At 40.9% G+C, this 15,963-nt stretch overlaps 1 protein-coding gene and 1 non-coding gene across 2 annotated transcripts; both read right to left on the bottom strand.

Annotated features, from left to right (window-relative positions):
* Positions 1-937: 937 nt before the first annotated feature.
* kpnb1 (karyopherin (importin) beta 1) lies at positions 938-15,389 on the bottom strand. The gene is made up of 22 exons (XM_067477047.1): positions 15,079-15,389; positions 14,113-14,171; positions 12,346-12,528; positions 12,059-12,259; positions 11,088-11,240; positions 10,726-10,785; positions 10,290-10,379; positions 9,126-9,236; positions 8,944-9,045; positions 8,635-8,859; positions 8,306-8,497; positions 7,032-7,162; positions 6,384-6,531; positions 6,195-6,266; positions 5,683-5,827; positions 5,004-5,086; positions 4,744-4,851; positions 4,148-4,291; positions 3,643-3,748; positions 3,244-3,358; positions 2,353-2,514; positions 938-1,745 (listed from the first exon to the last, which is right to left on the bottom strand). Coding segments are annotated over exons 1-22 (2,631 nt in total). The 5' UTR covers positions 15,119-15,389; the 3' UTR covers positions 938-1,744.
* Positions 3,472-3,614, bottom strand: LOC137100652 (small nucleolar RNA SNORA79). Its single transcript, XR_010910957.1, has one exon. It is a non-coding gene; the product is annotated as a small nucleolar RNA SNORA79 (small nucleolar RNA).
* Positions 15,390-15,963: the final 574 nt, after the last annotated feature.

Below are 15,963 nucleotides of genomic sequence, written 5' to 3'. Positions count from 1 at the left end.
ATTCAAGCACAAGAACTTCATCCCACCTATCAAAAAAAAGGTAGTGGCAGCATCAGGATCTGGACCAGAAGCTATGAATCTAGTTCAAAGCCCAAATCTTAATCCTATAGAGATGCTGTGGAAGAACCTGAAGCAGGCAGTTCAGGGAGGAAGCCAACCTACAGCCAAGTTTAAGCTGCTCTGTATAGAAGAATGGGCTAAAATCCACACACTTTTACATTGTTTCCTTTGTTTAACTGTTTCCTTTAACTCTAGGATTTGTGAAAATCTGATCAAATTTTACTAAGTCTCACAGCAGTAACTACATATATCTTTTTTTTTTAACATTGTCACTAAGGTTCAAGTAACATCTGTTTTCTAGACTGATCAGAAGAAGCAGCAGCAGAAGTTGTTTCAGTACAATATAGACTTTATTAGTTCACTAAAGTTGAATATGAAATAAAAAGCAGATTGGCTTTAAATGATTCACAATTCAGTAATAAGAGTTGCCAGGTTTATCATTAACACAGGAAGTATGTTCCACCTGCAGCTGCCACACCTACAAAAAGGTCCTCCAAGGCTGGAAAGACTTCAGCTCAAAAGAAAGGAAACTTTAAACTTTACTCTGAATATTTTGTCTGGTTTAACATTTCAGTATCCCCACACAGAGTGAAGCGATCCAGACGTGGAGGAGTGGAGGTGGACAGGCGGCACTCAGCGTGCACTGCAGCGTCTAAACTTCAGCGTCCCAACAGAACTCCTCCATCGGTCAGTGAGGAGCGACCGCCGAGCTGCTGCTACCAAATAAGCCATGAAGTGAGTGGAAAACCCAAAAAACAAAAATCATGGTTCTTTGTGGCGTTGAGTAAACAAACCGACAGTTCAGCAGAGTCCAGAACATTTCAGTCCAGGAGTCCAACAGACGACAAACAGACCGAAAACACCAGAACTGCTTAGGGAATGTTTCATATCATTTTATTTTTTTTTTAACTTTATTTTTATCATAGCAATGGAAAAATATAACCTTATACAAACGTCAATTCAGATTTTTTTTTTTTTTTGAAACAAGCAAAAATGTTGAGTGACCTTTTCCCGAACCAAAGTGCAGCGGGGAAATAAACTGAAACGCTTCACCAGCAGCTCGCACCACTCCATTTCTGTTTGGCACTCGCTCCTCTGAGGATTTCTTTTATTTTGAAGGAATTTAGTGCTGTTGTTGTTTGGGTGTCCGCCAGATCTCCTTTGCTGCTTTAGTGCTCAGAAGAAGAAGAAGAAAATAAGAGCAACAAAAATGTGAAGTTTTCCACAGAAGTCCACAAAGTCCGCTCGAGTTTCAGCTCTGATTCCACAAGTCCTAGTTTCTTGTGTCTTTACCCCCTCCTCCTCCCGCGGTGGGGGTGGTGGTGGTGTTGGGGGGCATCATGTCGTAGGAGAGCCCAGCTATGGCGAGAGAGGCGGACTGTGGGAAGAAGAATAGGAAGGAGGGGGGGTGGGCCTCAGATGTGTTTTATTTGGGGTGGTGGGGGTCGAGTCAGTCCAGTCCACAGGCCAGTCCAGGAGGGGGGCATTTGGAGGGGGGTGGTGTGATGTCATTATCTCTCGCTCGCTCACACATCTCTCACACAGACACTCATCTCACGTCACTTCTGCTTCGACCGATCGCTGGCGACAAAGACAGAAGAGTTAATCCAGTGGGGGCAGTTTGTCCTCGTTGTTCACGGATCTCTCACACAGCTCGTGCTCACTTTATCCCCACCAGCAACAATCTGAAAGTGGAGAACAAACATAGGCCTGTCACATATAAACTCTGGACATTACATATATAGTTACAGTTGGAGATGACCTGAGTGAGAAACTTTATTTCAGTGAATCATATAATAATCTGGACTTGGATCCTGCGATCCACCTAATACAAAGTCCAGATAATTTTGGGATTATTGTTCTCAAATACACCACCTCTGGATAAAGCGCAGATAAGTTTCAGCATATGTAAAAGAGGCTGCTTCTCCTTCATTCCATAAAGTGAACAAAACTCAAGTCAGTACAATGTAAGAGGAAACCTTGCAAAATGACAAACCTGTTAATATGACTGTGTGTCTGAGTAAATTAAGTAAGTACATTTCAGACATTAAAGACTTACACTTTAAAAATTAAGACGATCCACAGACCTACTGTTCTACTGTGTGTTGGTCTCAGATGTTGTGGTTTGTTGTACATCACACTCTCAGAGTGGTGCATGATTTCTCCTCACAGACCAAACACACAAGGAACCAAAGGAGAGTTTTTGTCCCTCTGTGTTTTGTTTTTTTGTCTTGTTTAGTTTCCTTGCAGATACTGAATAAACCGTGTATTGTCTAAATGTGTGTGACTGACCAGGCCTGGCTCTTAAGCTTGCGGAGCTCCTTGGTGGCCCAGGTGGCCAGCGTCTTGGTCTTGGTGGTTTTGGAGCGTCGCCCCTCCGTCAGCAGGTCATTGATTAGCGGACGTACCTCCACCAGCTTCATCACGTCTTTACCGAATGCCGTGCACAGGTCTCTGCACACACGCACACAGCTTATTAACAAACTGGAGGCTTTTTACTGTGAACAAACATCAACCTCAAAACACAAAGAATCAAGGTGAAAGCATCATAAATATGATTAAAGAAGAAAATTTAAATGGAAACAAAAATTGACAATGTGATAAAGAGCAAATTGAACTGAAAATTAAATTTAAAAGTTTATTTTCAATTTCAAAGACAAAATAAAGCTAAACTTGTTTATGTCTAGAACTTCTGCAGAGGCAGCTACAACTACTAGGCAACATTTCAAAAATATTTTTCCAGTTGAGCTAAAATTGGATACGTAGTTCGAATTCTCTGTTACAGGAAAATACGGATTTAAAAATGAATTGTTCAGATACATTACTTTTTACCTAATGCCTACACATCACAACATTCAAAACAAAACACTAATGAAGCAAATGAACGTTTGAGCCTCCAGTGCGTGTTTGAAGTGAAACCTTAAATGGTAAAACAGGAACTAGTGAGTTTTCTGTGTGTTGGTCTCAGATGTTGTGGTTGGTTGTACATCACACTCTCAGAGTGGTGCATGATTTCTCTTCACAGACCAAACACAAACAAGCAGCATTTTAGGTTTCTTACTTTAAATTCTTTCACTTTGATAACCTGACTTTTGGATTATAAAAGGATAAAGGCAAATGTGACTGACAGATTTAGGTCCTCGCTGTAGCTACAGAATCAAACTAAACAAAGCAGCATCTTACCCAATGAGCCCGGCAGCATTAGCCACCACTCCGTCAGAGTGATCCTCATCCTCAGCTATATGGTGGATAAAGGAGAGAATGAACTCCACTCGAGGCTGAACCAACATCACATCAGCTGCAATGAGGGAGGGGGACAAAGAGAGAGAATGTGAGTAAAGAAAAAGTAATGAAACATATTTAAACAAATTCCTCAGTTTATAAATCATCTAATTCTGTGACTCTGTTTTTGTTTGTTGGGTCCTGCAAAACCAGAAAGCCTTTTGAAAGTTCGGCTGCAGCCTGAAGCTCTCTGGGTGAAAAAGACCCACATTTCTCTGCGACGTCATAAAAACCTCCTGATTCACTTTTGACAGGAGGTGGAACTGACGTCGGGTTGTGATCAGTGCGTTTGTCTCTTACGGTGGACATTCTCCTGGTCTCCCTTCAGGCCCTGGATGATCCCAGTGTAGGCCTCCAGACAGCCCTCCCTCAGCTCATTCAGGTAGTCCACCATGTCGTAGTCCGTCTGAAACACAAATGCAGCAAACATTCATTTCTGCTGCTGAGCCCAGTTTTAACTTTTAAATCATGACTGTACACCTGTGGATCTGGTTCAGTTCATAAACGACACCATGTAAACCTAAAGCATAAACACAGGGTCTATACAGAATGTGTGTGTGTTTTTTAACCACCTGCCACTGCACGATACATTTCACTAAACTACATTTGCCTAAACTGTTACCTTACCCTGGGCAAGTTGGATTTTTTGTATTATTTTTGATCTTGTCTAACTCTGTTCTGCATTTTACATGTTAAAATGTGCTCCTGAAAAATAGAATGTTCCAACACATGTGCTGATCTAAACCGTGTCAGTCATCATGTTGATTTAAATAAAGTTAAACTTGCCACGTTTCATCTTACTCACCTTGTCAACCTGAGCCTGTGACGCCTGCTGCAGCGTATCCAGGACAATGTCCAGGTATTTCTTAAACTCTCCCCCAATGGCCAGAGCAATGTCGCCAAATGCTGAGAGAATCTGAGGCTTCACTGACCGGTGCACATTCTCATTCTGCAGACACACACATTTCACGTTCAGAGAACAGCAGGGGTGAAGAAGGGGGAGGAAAAGATGAGCAGAATAAAGGAGTATAAAGACAGGAAAAAAGGAAAGAAAAACACGAAAGAACAACAAATGTTTGAAGAAAGTTTTCCACTGGTAACTTAACAGGTTTGTATAACAACCCACAAGGAATCAGTGAAAAAGAAATGGCAGGAAAAAATATTTTTGGACGTGTGAAGAGGTCTCAGATTCATGTGGTCAGTTTAACATCATGGTCAGCGTGGTGCATGAATTATCATCACAGACCAAACATCACACAAACATTCAGTGAGGAAACAAGAATTTGACATAAGGCTGATGAAAGAGAAGCCAATGAAAGTAGAGAAGCGTGGAAGTGAAGGAGGAAGAAAAAAGGAATTTAGAGAAATAGAAGAGTGGGTGGGAGAGGAAAAGAACCTCACCCCAAGGTTCTCCAGCAGCAGCTGCATGATCTCATCACAGTAAGGCAGGATGTTGGACATGAGAGCTCTGCACAGGTCACACACTAGACCCACGGCTGCCAGACACACCTGCAGAAACCTCATTATTAATATCACACCCCTGCTACCAAACTGTTTATACAGACATCTTCACATACAGGCTGCTTAAATAAGGTGAGAACACAGGAGCTCTACATGCTCAACTTTACTAAACCCGACTGTGGTTTGATTAGGTTTCCCACCTGATACTCGGCATAGTTCTTAAGTCCAATTCCCAAGAAAGGTTTGAAGGCTTCCATGTACTTCTGGAAGTCACCGCCCAGAACTGAAACACACAAACAATCCATGATGATTATCAGAGTTACCTGACGCACATTTGTTTAAGTGGAACTTTACAAAAATTAACTGTTTTTAATAATGTAACTTAACAAAGTTTATAAATCGTAAAAAGTGATAAAACCAAGCAACATCTAGGGTCTAAATCATTTTACATCCTATTGGTCAATGTACTTTCATCTCAGATTTCATTTCAAACTTTAATGCTTTTCAATTTTTAAAAGTAGGAACTTAATGATCTGGATCTACAGAAATGGAATATTTCTGATAACTACAGTGACCCACTGTAGAACACATTTTCAAAATTTTAAGCACTTGTGTCTCAACACAACTGGAATATAAATATAGGGTTGTTTGGTCTGAGAAAAGCAGAACATTTATAAAAATAAATAAATTAAAAAATTCAGATTTTATTAAGCTGACTTTACAAACTTCCTTTCAGAGAATCAAGTTTTTAACAATTATGAGCACAGACATGACAAGCTCCAGAGAAAAGCACAAAGAATTTACATGGATTTTACTTCTTCCTGTGATCAGCATTAAAAGGTGAATAATTATCGGCCGTGTGTTTTTCAGGGCATGTACCTTCCACCAGCGTAGACACGGCCATCAGCGCATCCTCCTGGACTCCTCCAGACCCAGCCGTGCTCTGAAACATCCTCAGCAGAGATGCCATCACTACATCTGAGATCTGCAGGGCGTCCTGATGCTGAACTTTACGAAGGACATTCTGCAAAAGAAAAACAGCCAGAAGTCATGCTGCCTCTTACATTTTACATCGCATTGTGTTTTTTAACATCTGCAACCATCACTGAGTTCATACTCGGGCAAACTTTGCTCGTTAATAACCACCACTGTATTTGGTGTGTGGATGGGTTTACATCAGCTCAAAAGCAGCTACTGTAGAAGGAGTCAAACTGTACAATATATGTTCTTAGTCGCACTTGCTTTTATGTAGTTTCTGGGCTTTAGAAACAAATTATCTTATCATGTGAGTCCAAGGAAGGCTAAGAAGACGTGCTTGGGTCCGTGTTCTTGCTTGTACCAGGCCTGTGCATGGCCTTTGATGGCATGTTTGCTCAGATGTGAGGTCTTACCTGTAGAGTGGCACACAGCAGTGACTGCAGGTCATTGAACTGGATTCTGTCCGAAGTGCTCTGGATGTGAGACTGGGGGGACAAACAGGATGTTTAATTATTGGACAGGAAGTGTCTCATCACATATAAATCTGCATTTCTCAAGAAAATGCTACACATGCAATAGAAGTGTCCTATTATGTGCCTCACCTCCATCTGCAGGACCTGCTGCAGTCTCTCCATGATGACCAGTGTCGTTTTCTGGACTGCAGGGTAACAGTCCTTAGCGCTGTTCTTTACGATCTCCATCAGAGCCTCATAGGCAGCAGAGCGCAGGTTGTTCTGATGACCGTCGGGTCTGAACAGGAAACACAAAAATAAAGATCAACGGCTTTTGGATTGTCTCTGCGGGGGTCGCCACAGTGGAACACGTTCCGCACGCTGATTTGGTGTTTTTACACCAGATGCCCTTCTTGCTGCATTATGTGTTATATTTATACATCTCCTACATACATAGGAGTGAGCATCTTTAATGTGTTTTTTATTTATTAATTTGTTCAGACTTGACCAATTGATTTGGGTCCATGCAGAAGTCAGTGTTTTTTTTTACATGTTCCTCATCAGCTGTTAAATGCTCAGCTGCATTTTAAAGTTGCTTAGTTGACACTGAAACCGCAAGTCCTGCAACAGGAAACTGTCACATCAGAGACAGACCGATACTGATCTTTACGCTACAGCCAGAGTGTCACAGTGCTACAGCCATAAAACTAAGTTAGGAAAATAAATATACAAACCCACACCACAAGTGCACTTTGTATGTGAACTACAGATCCAGTCGCCCACCCGTCACTGTCTCACCTGTCTGTGGTCTCCAGGAGTTTCTGGACAATGATTTCGAAGGATGAGGACAGACAGTAGGTGCTAGGCTCCTCCTGGTCCTCTGCAGCATCTGTTGCCTCATAGGCTGCTTCAGCCAGTGATGAGAACGCCTGATGGGAGAAGCAAAAGTTGATATTTTAGTCAAGATCACATAAGTCTATAGAATTCCTTAGATTCAAACATGCCAACATCACCAAATTGAGGAAACCACACGCAAAAACAGTGATCTATGGTATGTTAACACAAACTTGTAGGGAATTAAGTTGTTCATTTCTAGATGATTGTTATGCATATTAGACCATATTAGAGTTTTTAAAACCGTGGCAGTGGACACAGACAAGGAAAACAACAGAGGGTTATTTTTCGTATACAGTTCAACTTTATATAGCATTAATTGACAAGAAGTCATCTCAAGGCACTTTAAATAATAAATACTATAAAGATGTATAATGAAAACCCAACAATTCCTCTTTAAGTCCTTGGTTTGATTGATTGGATGTGACCCTGCCTAGGCCCGTTCACACCTGACCTAGTTTCTGTGTGGGCTGAGATTATGGCTGGGTGATGTGGCTCAGAACATCTTTTCAGCATTCTGGACAATTCACGATTTTTTAAGTGCATATAAACATTGTTCCCCTATTACCCAAGAAAGCAGATTTCTCTGAGCAACCTGGTTACTTAAGCGTGTGTAAATGCAGTCTGTCAAACGAGAAGATTATAGTCAAATTCCCTAAATTGGTCTCTCACAATATGCATGATGTCTTCAGAAGGTGCAATAAGGACCAATTTTCAATCTGCCAACATGTTCATGCATATTCGTTTCAATCTTCAGAAGGGTTGCTTTAGATTTTACTCTGTTTCTTTAAGACACGTTCAAAACTAGCCTGTGTTGTTGTCCAAGAACCTTTACTCTGTTTCACTTCACAGCATGAGCACCAAAATTACCATCATGTTTTTCACTAAACACTAAGTGTGGTCTGGACCTGTTGCCCCAGATATTCTCCACTATTATTCTCTATTAGAGAAAACCATCAACTATTCCAGCTGATTCACTTCATCGGTCAAGCTGATACAGTGTAGTTTAGACTTTGTGACTCTGGTTTCTGACGCCAAAAACAGATTCAGGTGTCATTTTGATACTTCATCTTAAAGTATCAGAATGACTTCAGAGTCAGGTGACAATTGATCTGATAAGGAAACAAGGATGTGCCCTACATGTAAGACAAAATCAGTGATGGTGAAAACAGTCTCACCCAGCAGACATTGGAGGCCACCCTTGGCTCAGCCCCCAGACCCTCGATAAGACACTGCAGCAGAGGGGCAAGGTAGACCTCATTGATGGCGGCTTCAGGCAGCAGCTCACAGATCCTCCCCACAGTCCAGGCTGTGGTGTCCCTCACCACCACACTTGGGTCCTTCATGAGTTCAATCAGGGTCGGCATTGCCTGCAGGAAGGGGGCAGAGAGAACTTACTGATTTTAGCCGTTCAGAAAGTGATGATAGTTCTGTACAGGAAGCAGCTATTGTCAGATTATGAAAAGTGTGAACAGGTTAGTTAGTAAATACCAAGTTAGTGTCTCACCTGTATGACAAGTGGTTTGAGCTGGTTCAGTTCTGGTCCTTCCAGAATGGACCCGAAAGCCATGACAGATGCATCACGGTAGCGCCAGTCAGGGTGTTTGATGTGTTCTTTGATGAAGGGCAGAACGTGAGGAACCACGTCGTCCTCACAGCAGGTTGCCAGCAGCATTAGACACACTCCTGCTGCCTTACAGGGGTTCCAGTCATCATCATCATCGTTCTCATCCTGTGGGGGCGGGCAGAGAGTGAAGTTATCTAAAAGGAACAAACAAGTGAGGATGACAAGGAAATAACCCATCAGATAGATTACCTGTTTAGTGAGAGTCTGAGTCAGAATTGGGACCAGGTACTGCAGGGCCCCTTTGGCGTAGAATTTACTAGTGTGCTCCGGGGGGCGTCCCTGCTCTGACGCCTGTCAATGGATAAGAAGTTTCATCAGAGGTTGAAAGTTTGTGTGGAGACTTTCAAGAGAAGAAAATCCTCAGCACTTACCTCTGAGGCCTCGATGGCCAAATCCATCTCCTCATCACAGACGTTGGACCAGAACTCAATGCCCTGTAAGGCCACCTCATCAATGTCACTCTTCATCGCCTCAATGGTGATCTGACAAAGAACAGAAAGAGAAATAAAATAAGACTGAAAGGTGTCATGGCAAAGAAAGTAGAAGATGAATTAACACCCTGATCTGAAGAATTAGGTTTAAAGTTTAGTTAAGTAACTTCATAATGACCCTTCTCATTTTTGCAGATTGATGAGCCACTGATTAAAAATAAAAAAATATTAATATTTAACCAATGTTTTATAGAGTTCTAATTTAGTTTTTAAACATTTTTGTCCTTCCACAGTCATGCCTTTTCTATACACATATGTAAGAAAACAAAAAAACAGTTATTTAGTACATGAAATTATTAACATGTATGATGTGTTATTACTTTAGATATGTTCATAATACAATTCAGTACTGCTAGCAAAGTTAATAAAGAAATGTGAGCTGGATGCAGCAGCTTGAAGAGCACCGGAAGTGATGCATAATTAAACTGATATACAAGTTTTGTTGGGCAGCACTGTGGCAATTTTCAGTCAGCCAGCTGTGAACTGACTCCACATGTGACAATAAATCTAACTAATTCTGAATCACAACCTTCAGTTGTCCATTTAAAGCATGTAGGTGCTGGACAATGTGTTGATAAGTTAGGTGGCTATTATATATATATATAAACATTAACAAGTGGTCACAGTGGAGCCTCAAATTACATTATTTAGTCCATCAGGGAGGAGTTGCTAAACGATCTCTCATGTCTGCAGGGCTGTCAGTTTAACAGTGGCACAAACTAAAGCTTCCAAAACTATATCAACATCTTTCTGATTATGAACACAAACTGAAAACTGATTTTGAACTCTAAAGTCAGTCAATTACTCATTTAAGTATCATATGCAAGTAGATGAAATTCTGTGGGAAACCTTGTAAGAAAATTGGGGTTAAGCTGGAAGACCTGATAACTCAAAAACCTCACTTTATGGTACAGACCTCTGGGTTCTCAAGACAAACATACGTAGAGTAATAAAAAATTTGTAATAATAACTAAAACATGGTAGGAACATAGCTTCAGTCCTCTGTTGTAAAGTCAGCTAGTTCTTGGCATGTTGGTGGCTTACCGCAAACAGAGCAGGGCCCATGTATGTCTCCATGTACTGATAATACAGAGACATGATCTTCACCAGGTTCTGTAATGCAGCCACTCGCACCTAAACACACATAAAGCCACATGTCAGTGCACAGTAAACAAGTGAAGGGCCTCACCTGTTCCCGTATGGGAAGCAAAATATAAAGTGCTTTGGGTACCGATAAGATAGAAAAGGGCTGATTATTGCTCGACTAAATCCTTTGTTGAGGTCTATGTGAAACAGAACCTTTTAGAAAAGATGGATGACAGACAGAAACAAAGGTTTATGATAAAAGGTCTGCACTTAAAGTTGTTTTCAAGACAATTCAAGACATTAAGCTTAAGAGTGAACAGGAAAACAGAAGAGCAGCTTTTAATTAACTCTCATATCATCATCAAAGACCAGAATAAATACTACACAAACTCACTCTTGTGTCCGGACACTGTGTTGCTTCACAAACCACCTGCATGATGAAGTGTCTCTCTGTCTAAAACCAGAAACAAAAAGGAAAAAACAGCATTTATTAAGATCTGAAAAAACTAAAAGGAACATGAAATAATCATTTTTCTTTAAAAGTCATTTTTAAAACAGAAGACAATACATTTTCTAAATACAAATTTGAGAAAAATCATTTCAAACTCATACTACATCTGGCTGAATTACTCTGCATTGTTTTTATTATTGTGTGCATTTTCATAAAATTGTACAGTTTTTTTTTTTTTTTAAAAGACAAATTTGCACTATCACCATTTCTGCAAGTTAAACTTTTAATAGATTATGCGTATCTACCTCCTTGTCAAAGTTGGCTTTGGTGAACTCCAGAGAGTTGAGCAGAGCATTAGTAGCAGCCAGTTTCACATTGTTACTGGGCTCCTCCTTCCTCATGCCCTGGATGATGGCGGTCAGAATCTGGTTGGCATTTTCCTGCAGCTGCTCTGGGTCCTGAAGGAAACAAGCAGGTTAATACTCCAGAACTGGTTCCAGTATCAGCCTAAAAACCAAAATGTATTCTTCAAACTTGTCAAGTTCCACACTATTTGGCTCTATGTAGACAGGTCATCAGTACACAGTAAATATCAGTATATCCACAATCAGATATTAGGATTCCCTAAAAAAAATAATTAGAGATATAAATAGATAGATAGATATAATTTTACAAATTTTAAAATGTTTCATTGAAGTATTGATTTCAGTAGCTTCTAAAATCTATTCTATATGTTGTGGCAACATGTCCTGCACACAGGACCAGAGTTTTTGCCACAATGGTTTTATTTACATGTAAATGATGTTGTCATAAGACATCTGTGTTATTTTTGACAATTGTCTAAACTTTGAGAGTATGAGGAAACAGCACAAACTATTGGACACTTCGTCTATCAAGTTCAAACGGATTTTGATAGGAATATATTACTAATCCATATATACAGATTAAAATATACTTTAAAGCGTGGGCGAATCTTCAAAGCTTTCTGAAAATAACTTTTCTAGTTCAATTTCATGGTAAAGAGCATTAAACAGAGCTGCTTAGTGTAACAAAATATGACATTTGGTCACAGTGAAGCAGTAAATATTAAAAAGAAACTTTCAATTTCTTGAGGTCATAATTAACCTGGAACTACTAAGTTACAGAATTAAAACTATTGGAAATTACAGGCCTGTGAGTTTTTTTAGTGTATTTAATTTGGTGGATGATTTATAAAGTCACATTTTCCATCTCTGATATGTAAATAAAATTCATACAGATGTGTGTGATGACTTACAATGTCCTGACATATATATCCGATGGCCTCCAGAGTGGATTCCTTCATGTGTTCGGTGCTGGAGGGGTCGGTAACATTGGCCACCAGCTGTGGGATCAACTCGGGCCACTGGTTGACGGGAATCTCTGCACACGCAATTCCAGCAACGCACTGCGATGCAGAGCTGGGCCGGTATGTCTCCGTGCCCAGAGTCTGTAAAACCTGTCAAACAAAGATGGAGGGTCAGACATGATCAGAAATTAAACATCAGACAACTAAAGCTCATGGGGTTTTGTCTAAGTCCTTACATAGTTCTTGATCTCGCGTCGAGCGTTGGCGTCGATGGCTAGCCATCTCTGCTGGTACTGCGTCTTGACGTCGGGGTCTTTGGATGTTAGAGAATTTTTAACCTGTAGACCTGCAGCGACACGAGCCACTTGAGTGTTCCCTGGATTTGCCAACACCTTGGACAGCTCCACCAGGAACGTGGGCTTTTGGGGGGGAACAAGGTAACAAGATTAGAAGAAGAAACGTGACTGAAGCCTTTTCATTGGAATTTTAGTTAATTCAAAATTCATTATCTTAATCTGTTGTTTTTGCAACTGGACTTATTTAGATTACATTTGTGTATTTGCTATGACATTACCTTGAGATTTTCCCCTGTCTTTTATTGTTGGCTTTAATAGTGTCCCATTTCCTCCCCTGTGCCTGTTGTAATTTGACGGTGCTCCAGCTTTTTTGAAATGCTGTCTAAAAATAAACTTGACCAGTTTGGTAACAGTGACTAAATAGTTAAGTCTTATCGGTTTTGTAACTGTGCAGTGTAAAATAAAAATGGAACACTTTTAGATGAAATTGCTTGGTCAAGTTCATCAGTAATGAAGGTGTATACATACATACATAAATCTTATACTGCTCCCTCAGTTTCAGACTTATTAAGATTCAGATATGGTGTGAAATAATTTATATATTTAATAAATGAAAAAAACACCCCTACGTATCTGCTCAAAGCTCTCAACTTAAAATGAATGACTGAAGCAGTAAACTTGTCTGCAGGTTCATTACTCCACATTAATCTCTTAAACACTGTAATGGCTTCCCTTCATGTCTGATCATCACCGTCATCCTAGGCAGCTCCATCACTCTGAAAAGCTCTTCACACCCACACTAAACATTTCAAACTGGAAAGTAACTCTTAACTAATTCGTTGCAACTGGTTGGTTTTTAAATTGGCAAATCTTACACCTTAGTCTAATAGTCTAATTAGTATATATGCACAAATTTTAATACTAAATGTGTATAATCAAAACTAATACTATTACACACTGATATCCTTCTATAATAGCTGTTCATGTCTTGACTTCAGGATGAATGAAGTTGTATGTGTAACCCAACTGTTAACCTGATAAAAATACACCTATGTATTTTTGTCAGTTCACCCATGTCTGATTTTGACATTTCCTATCACATGGGTTAAACCTTACTTCATCAACAAACTACATTTTAACAAACTGTCAAGACTGTCTTATATATTGTTACCACTTGTAATGTTATCTCATTTTGGTTGGTTATTTACATTTGTGTTATGCATTATAAAGCACAGGACCACCGTGAGAAGCAGAGTGAGTGAGGACAGGGTTAATGAATAAAAGCAGTGAGAAAATGTGAAAGTCACTTTCAGCGTAGCATCATTGCTAACTACTTTAATAACCTTTAGGAATTGTTACAGTTAGAGAAAATGATAAACTTGAAATTGCTCCAACTAAAAATACCACCAGATGTTCGTAATTAGTCAAGTGTGCAGAAGCGAACTTGTTCAGTTTAGGTGACCTGACCCATCAAACTTCTAAACAATAGAGTGAACCAGGTAAACCGTTTAAGCACAGATCTGCAGCCCTCACCACATCAGATGGGTGTAGCAGACTGCTGAGTGTGTTAATGGAGGAGGAGGAGGGGTGGAGGCAGCGGTAGCCGGGCGGGCTCCAGCTGTCCTCTGCTCCATCCATGCTGCTGCATCTCAGCTAGCTTTACCTTCACCCCGACCAGTAACACCACCTTAACAATGGTATACTAACCAGGTTCTCTATCGCCGCCTGCTCCAGAAACTTCTGTGCTGCCTCCAGCTCATTCCGATCTGCGGAGAGGGGGGAGAGAGGGGGAGAGGGGTGATTCAGTGTAATGTTAGCCAATTAGCTGACTGATAAAGTTAGCATGCAGGCTAACACACGCCTTTAGTACGAAGCTCCTGATGTGTGCCTCAAAATGAATGATATACGCATTTAGCAGTTGACCAAAGCACAAATATTAAAGGGTTAATCTCCACTTGAGTAACAATTTTTGTGGCATAACAAGCGCTTTGGCTAAAGAAACGCACAGCGGTTCCAACATGTGTTAGCCGCCGTTAAGCAGGAGATTTTGGTTAGCATGCTAACGTTAGCCGGTGACAGAAGTGACAGCACAAAGTTTTATGGAAAAACATCCAACCATTCAAAACAATTTTATCTCAGTTTTAACTAGGTGAAGGCAGCCATTAACAACTACAGGGAGTCCCCTCTCTTCTCAACGGGTGTAAAGTAGCGTTAGCCGGGAGAAGCGTGCGAGGAAGCGGCCGATAGTTTGAATGATACAAGTTAACGGCTAACGTGCTAGCAGATAGCTACATCAGGCATGGGCAGGGTCGCCACTGCAAACAGGCTGCACACAGCTGTCAGGGTACCCCCCTCTGGCCATAAATCTACAGAACTGTAATATGGCAACGGGTTTTCATCCCGGCTAAGCGTACTGGTGGGTTAGTTACAACGGTAAGCTGTGATTTAACGCCTGACAGAATGCGAAGTCAGCAGCGGTGTCAAGGGTGACTGAGGCCGTAACGTTAGCATCAGAGTTAGCATTAGCAGCCCGCTAGCGAGGCATTTCCCTCCCTGAAACTTTCACCGGTCCACCGGAGCCACCCGCAGTCGCACCAACATTGCAGCTACAAAACCGAAACAACGCCCCAGAGCCCGTCCGTGCTGTAGGTGAGGTGCGGGGCTAGTACTCACCCGGAGAGACCGTTTTTTCGAGGATAGTGATGAGCTCCATTCTGTCCCCGGCTCTCTCGCTCTGCACTCGGACACTTTCGGTTGCCGCGCAGCGCTCACAGTGGAATTATATTTCTTCGACAGAACTTGGTCGATGCCAGCCACAGGGCGGGTTCAGAAAAAAGGCGGAGGTTCCCCGGTGCAAAGTCGGCGTATTTCACTCGGATGATGCGAGAAACGTTAACGACCGTGAAACAGAATAACGTCTTCACCGCCACCCGTTCGCATCCTGTGTTGTCGGGAGGGAAAGGGCCGCGCGCTTCTCTCCTGCGGAGGGATATCACGCACTGTGACGAAATCGTGATGCATTCACGGTCCGCCCGAATCTTAATAACTATGCTACTAGCAATACTTACTCAAGTGGTAAAGCTTCATTTGCAGTTTTCTTGAAAAACATCAACTTCCTCTTACTTCTAGGTCGCTATATATTTTAGAGGGAAATAAGATGCTTTGCTACCCAACAGTTACTGTGGAGAAATCGATTAATCAAAGTATGGAGGACGAGTTTTTGATGGGCAGTAAAATAAGTCAGAAAAATGTACAAACAAAAAACTAAAATGCATAGTTTCTAAATAAGTCATAATTTCAAATTGAAAATGCTCTAATTGTTAATGTTTTAAATTAGAAATAGGCAAAGATTCTAAGTGTTGTGCTATTGCATTTTACTGCTGTGTTTTCTTTAAATTTTATCTTCCCCACCCATGGACTAAACGAATCAATAAAATAATGTAGTTCGAATTATTTTTGAGTACTTGTTTGCCTTTCTTTCACTGCAAAGTTCAAGGTTATGACGAGCAACAAAGGTCCCCAGTCAAACTCAAGACAGTGAACATTAACCATTTAGTT

The sequence above is a fragment of the Channa argus genome, chromosome 15, assembly GCF_033026475.1.
Source record: "Channa argus isolate prfri chromosome 15, Channa argus male v1.0, whole genome shotgun sequence".
NCBI classification, from domain to species: domain Eukaryota; kingdom Metazoa; phylum Chordata; class Actinopteri; order Anabantiformes; family Channidae; genus Channa; species Channa argus.
This window is presented reverse-complemented; position numbering and strand designations above follow the sequence as displayed.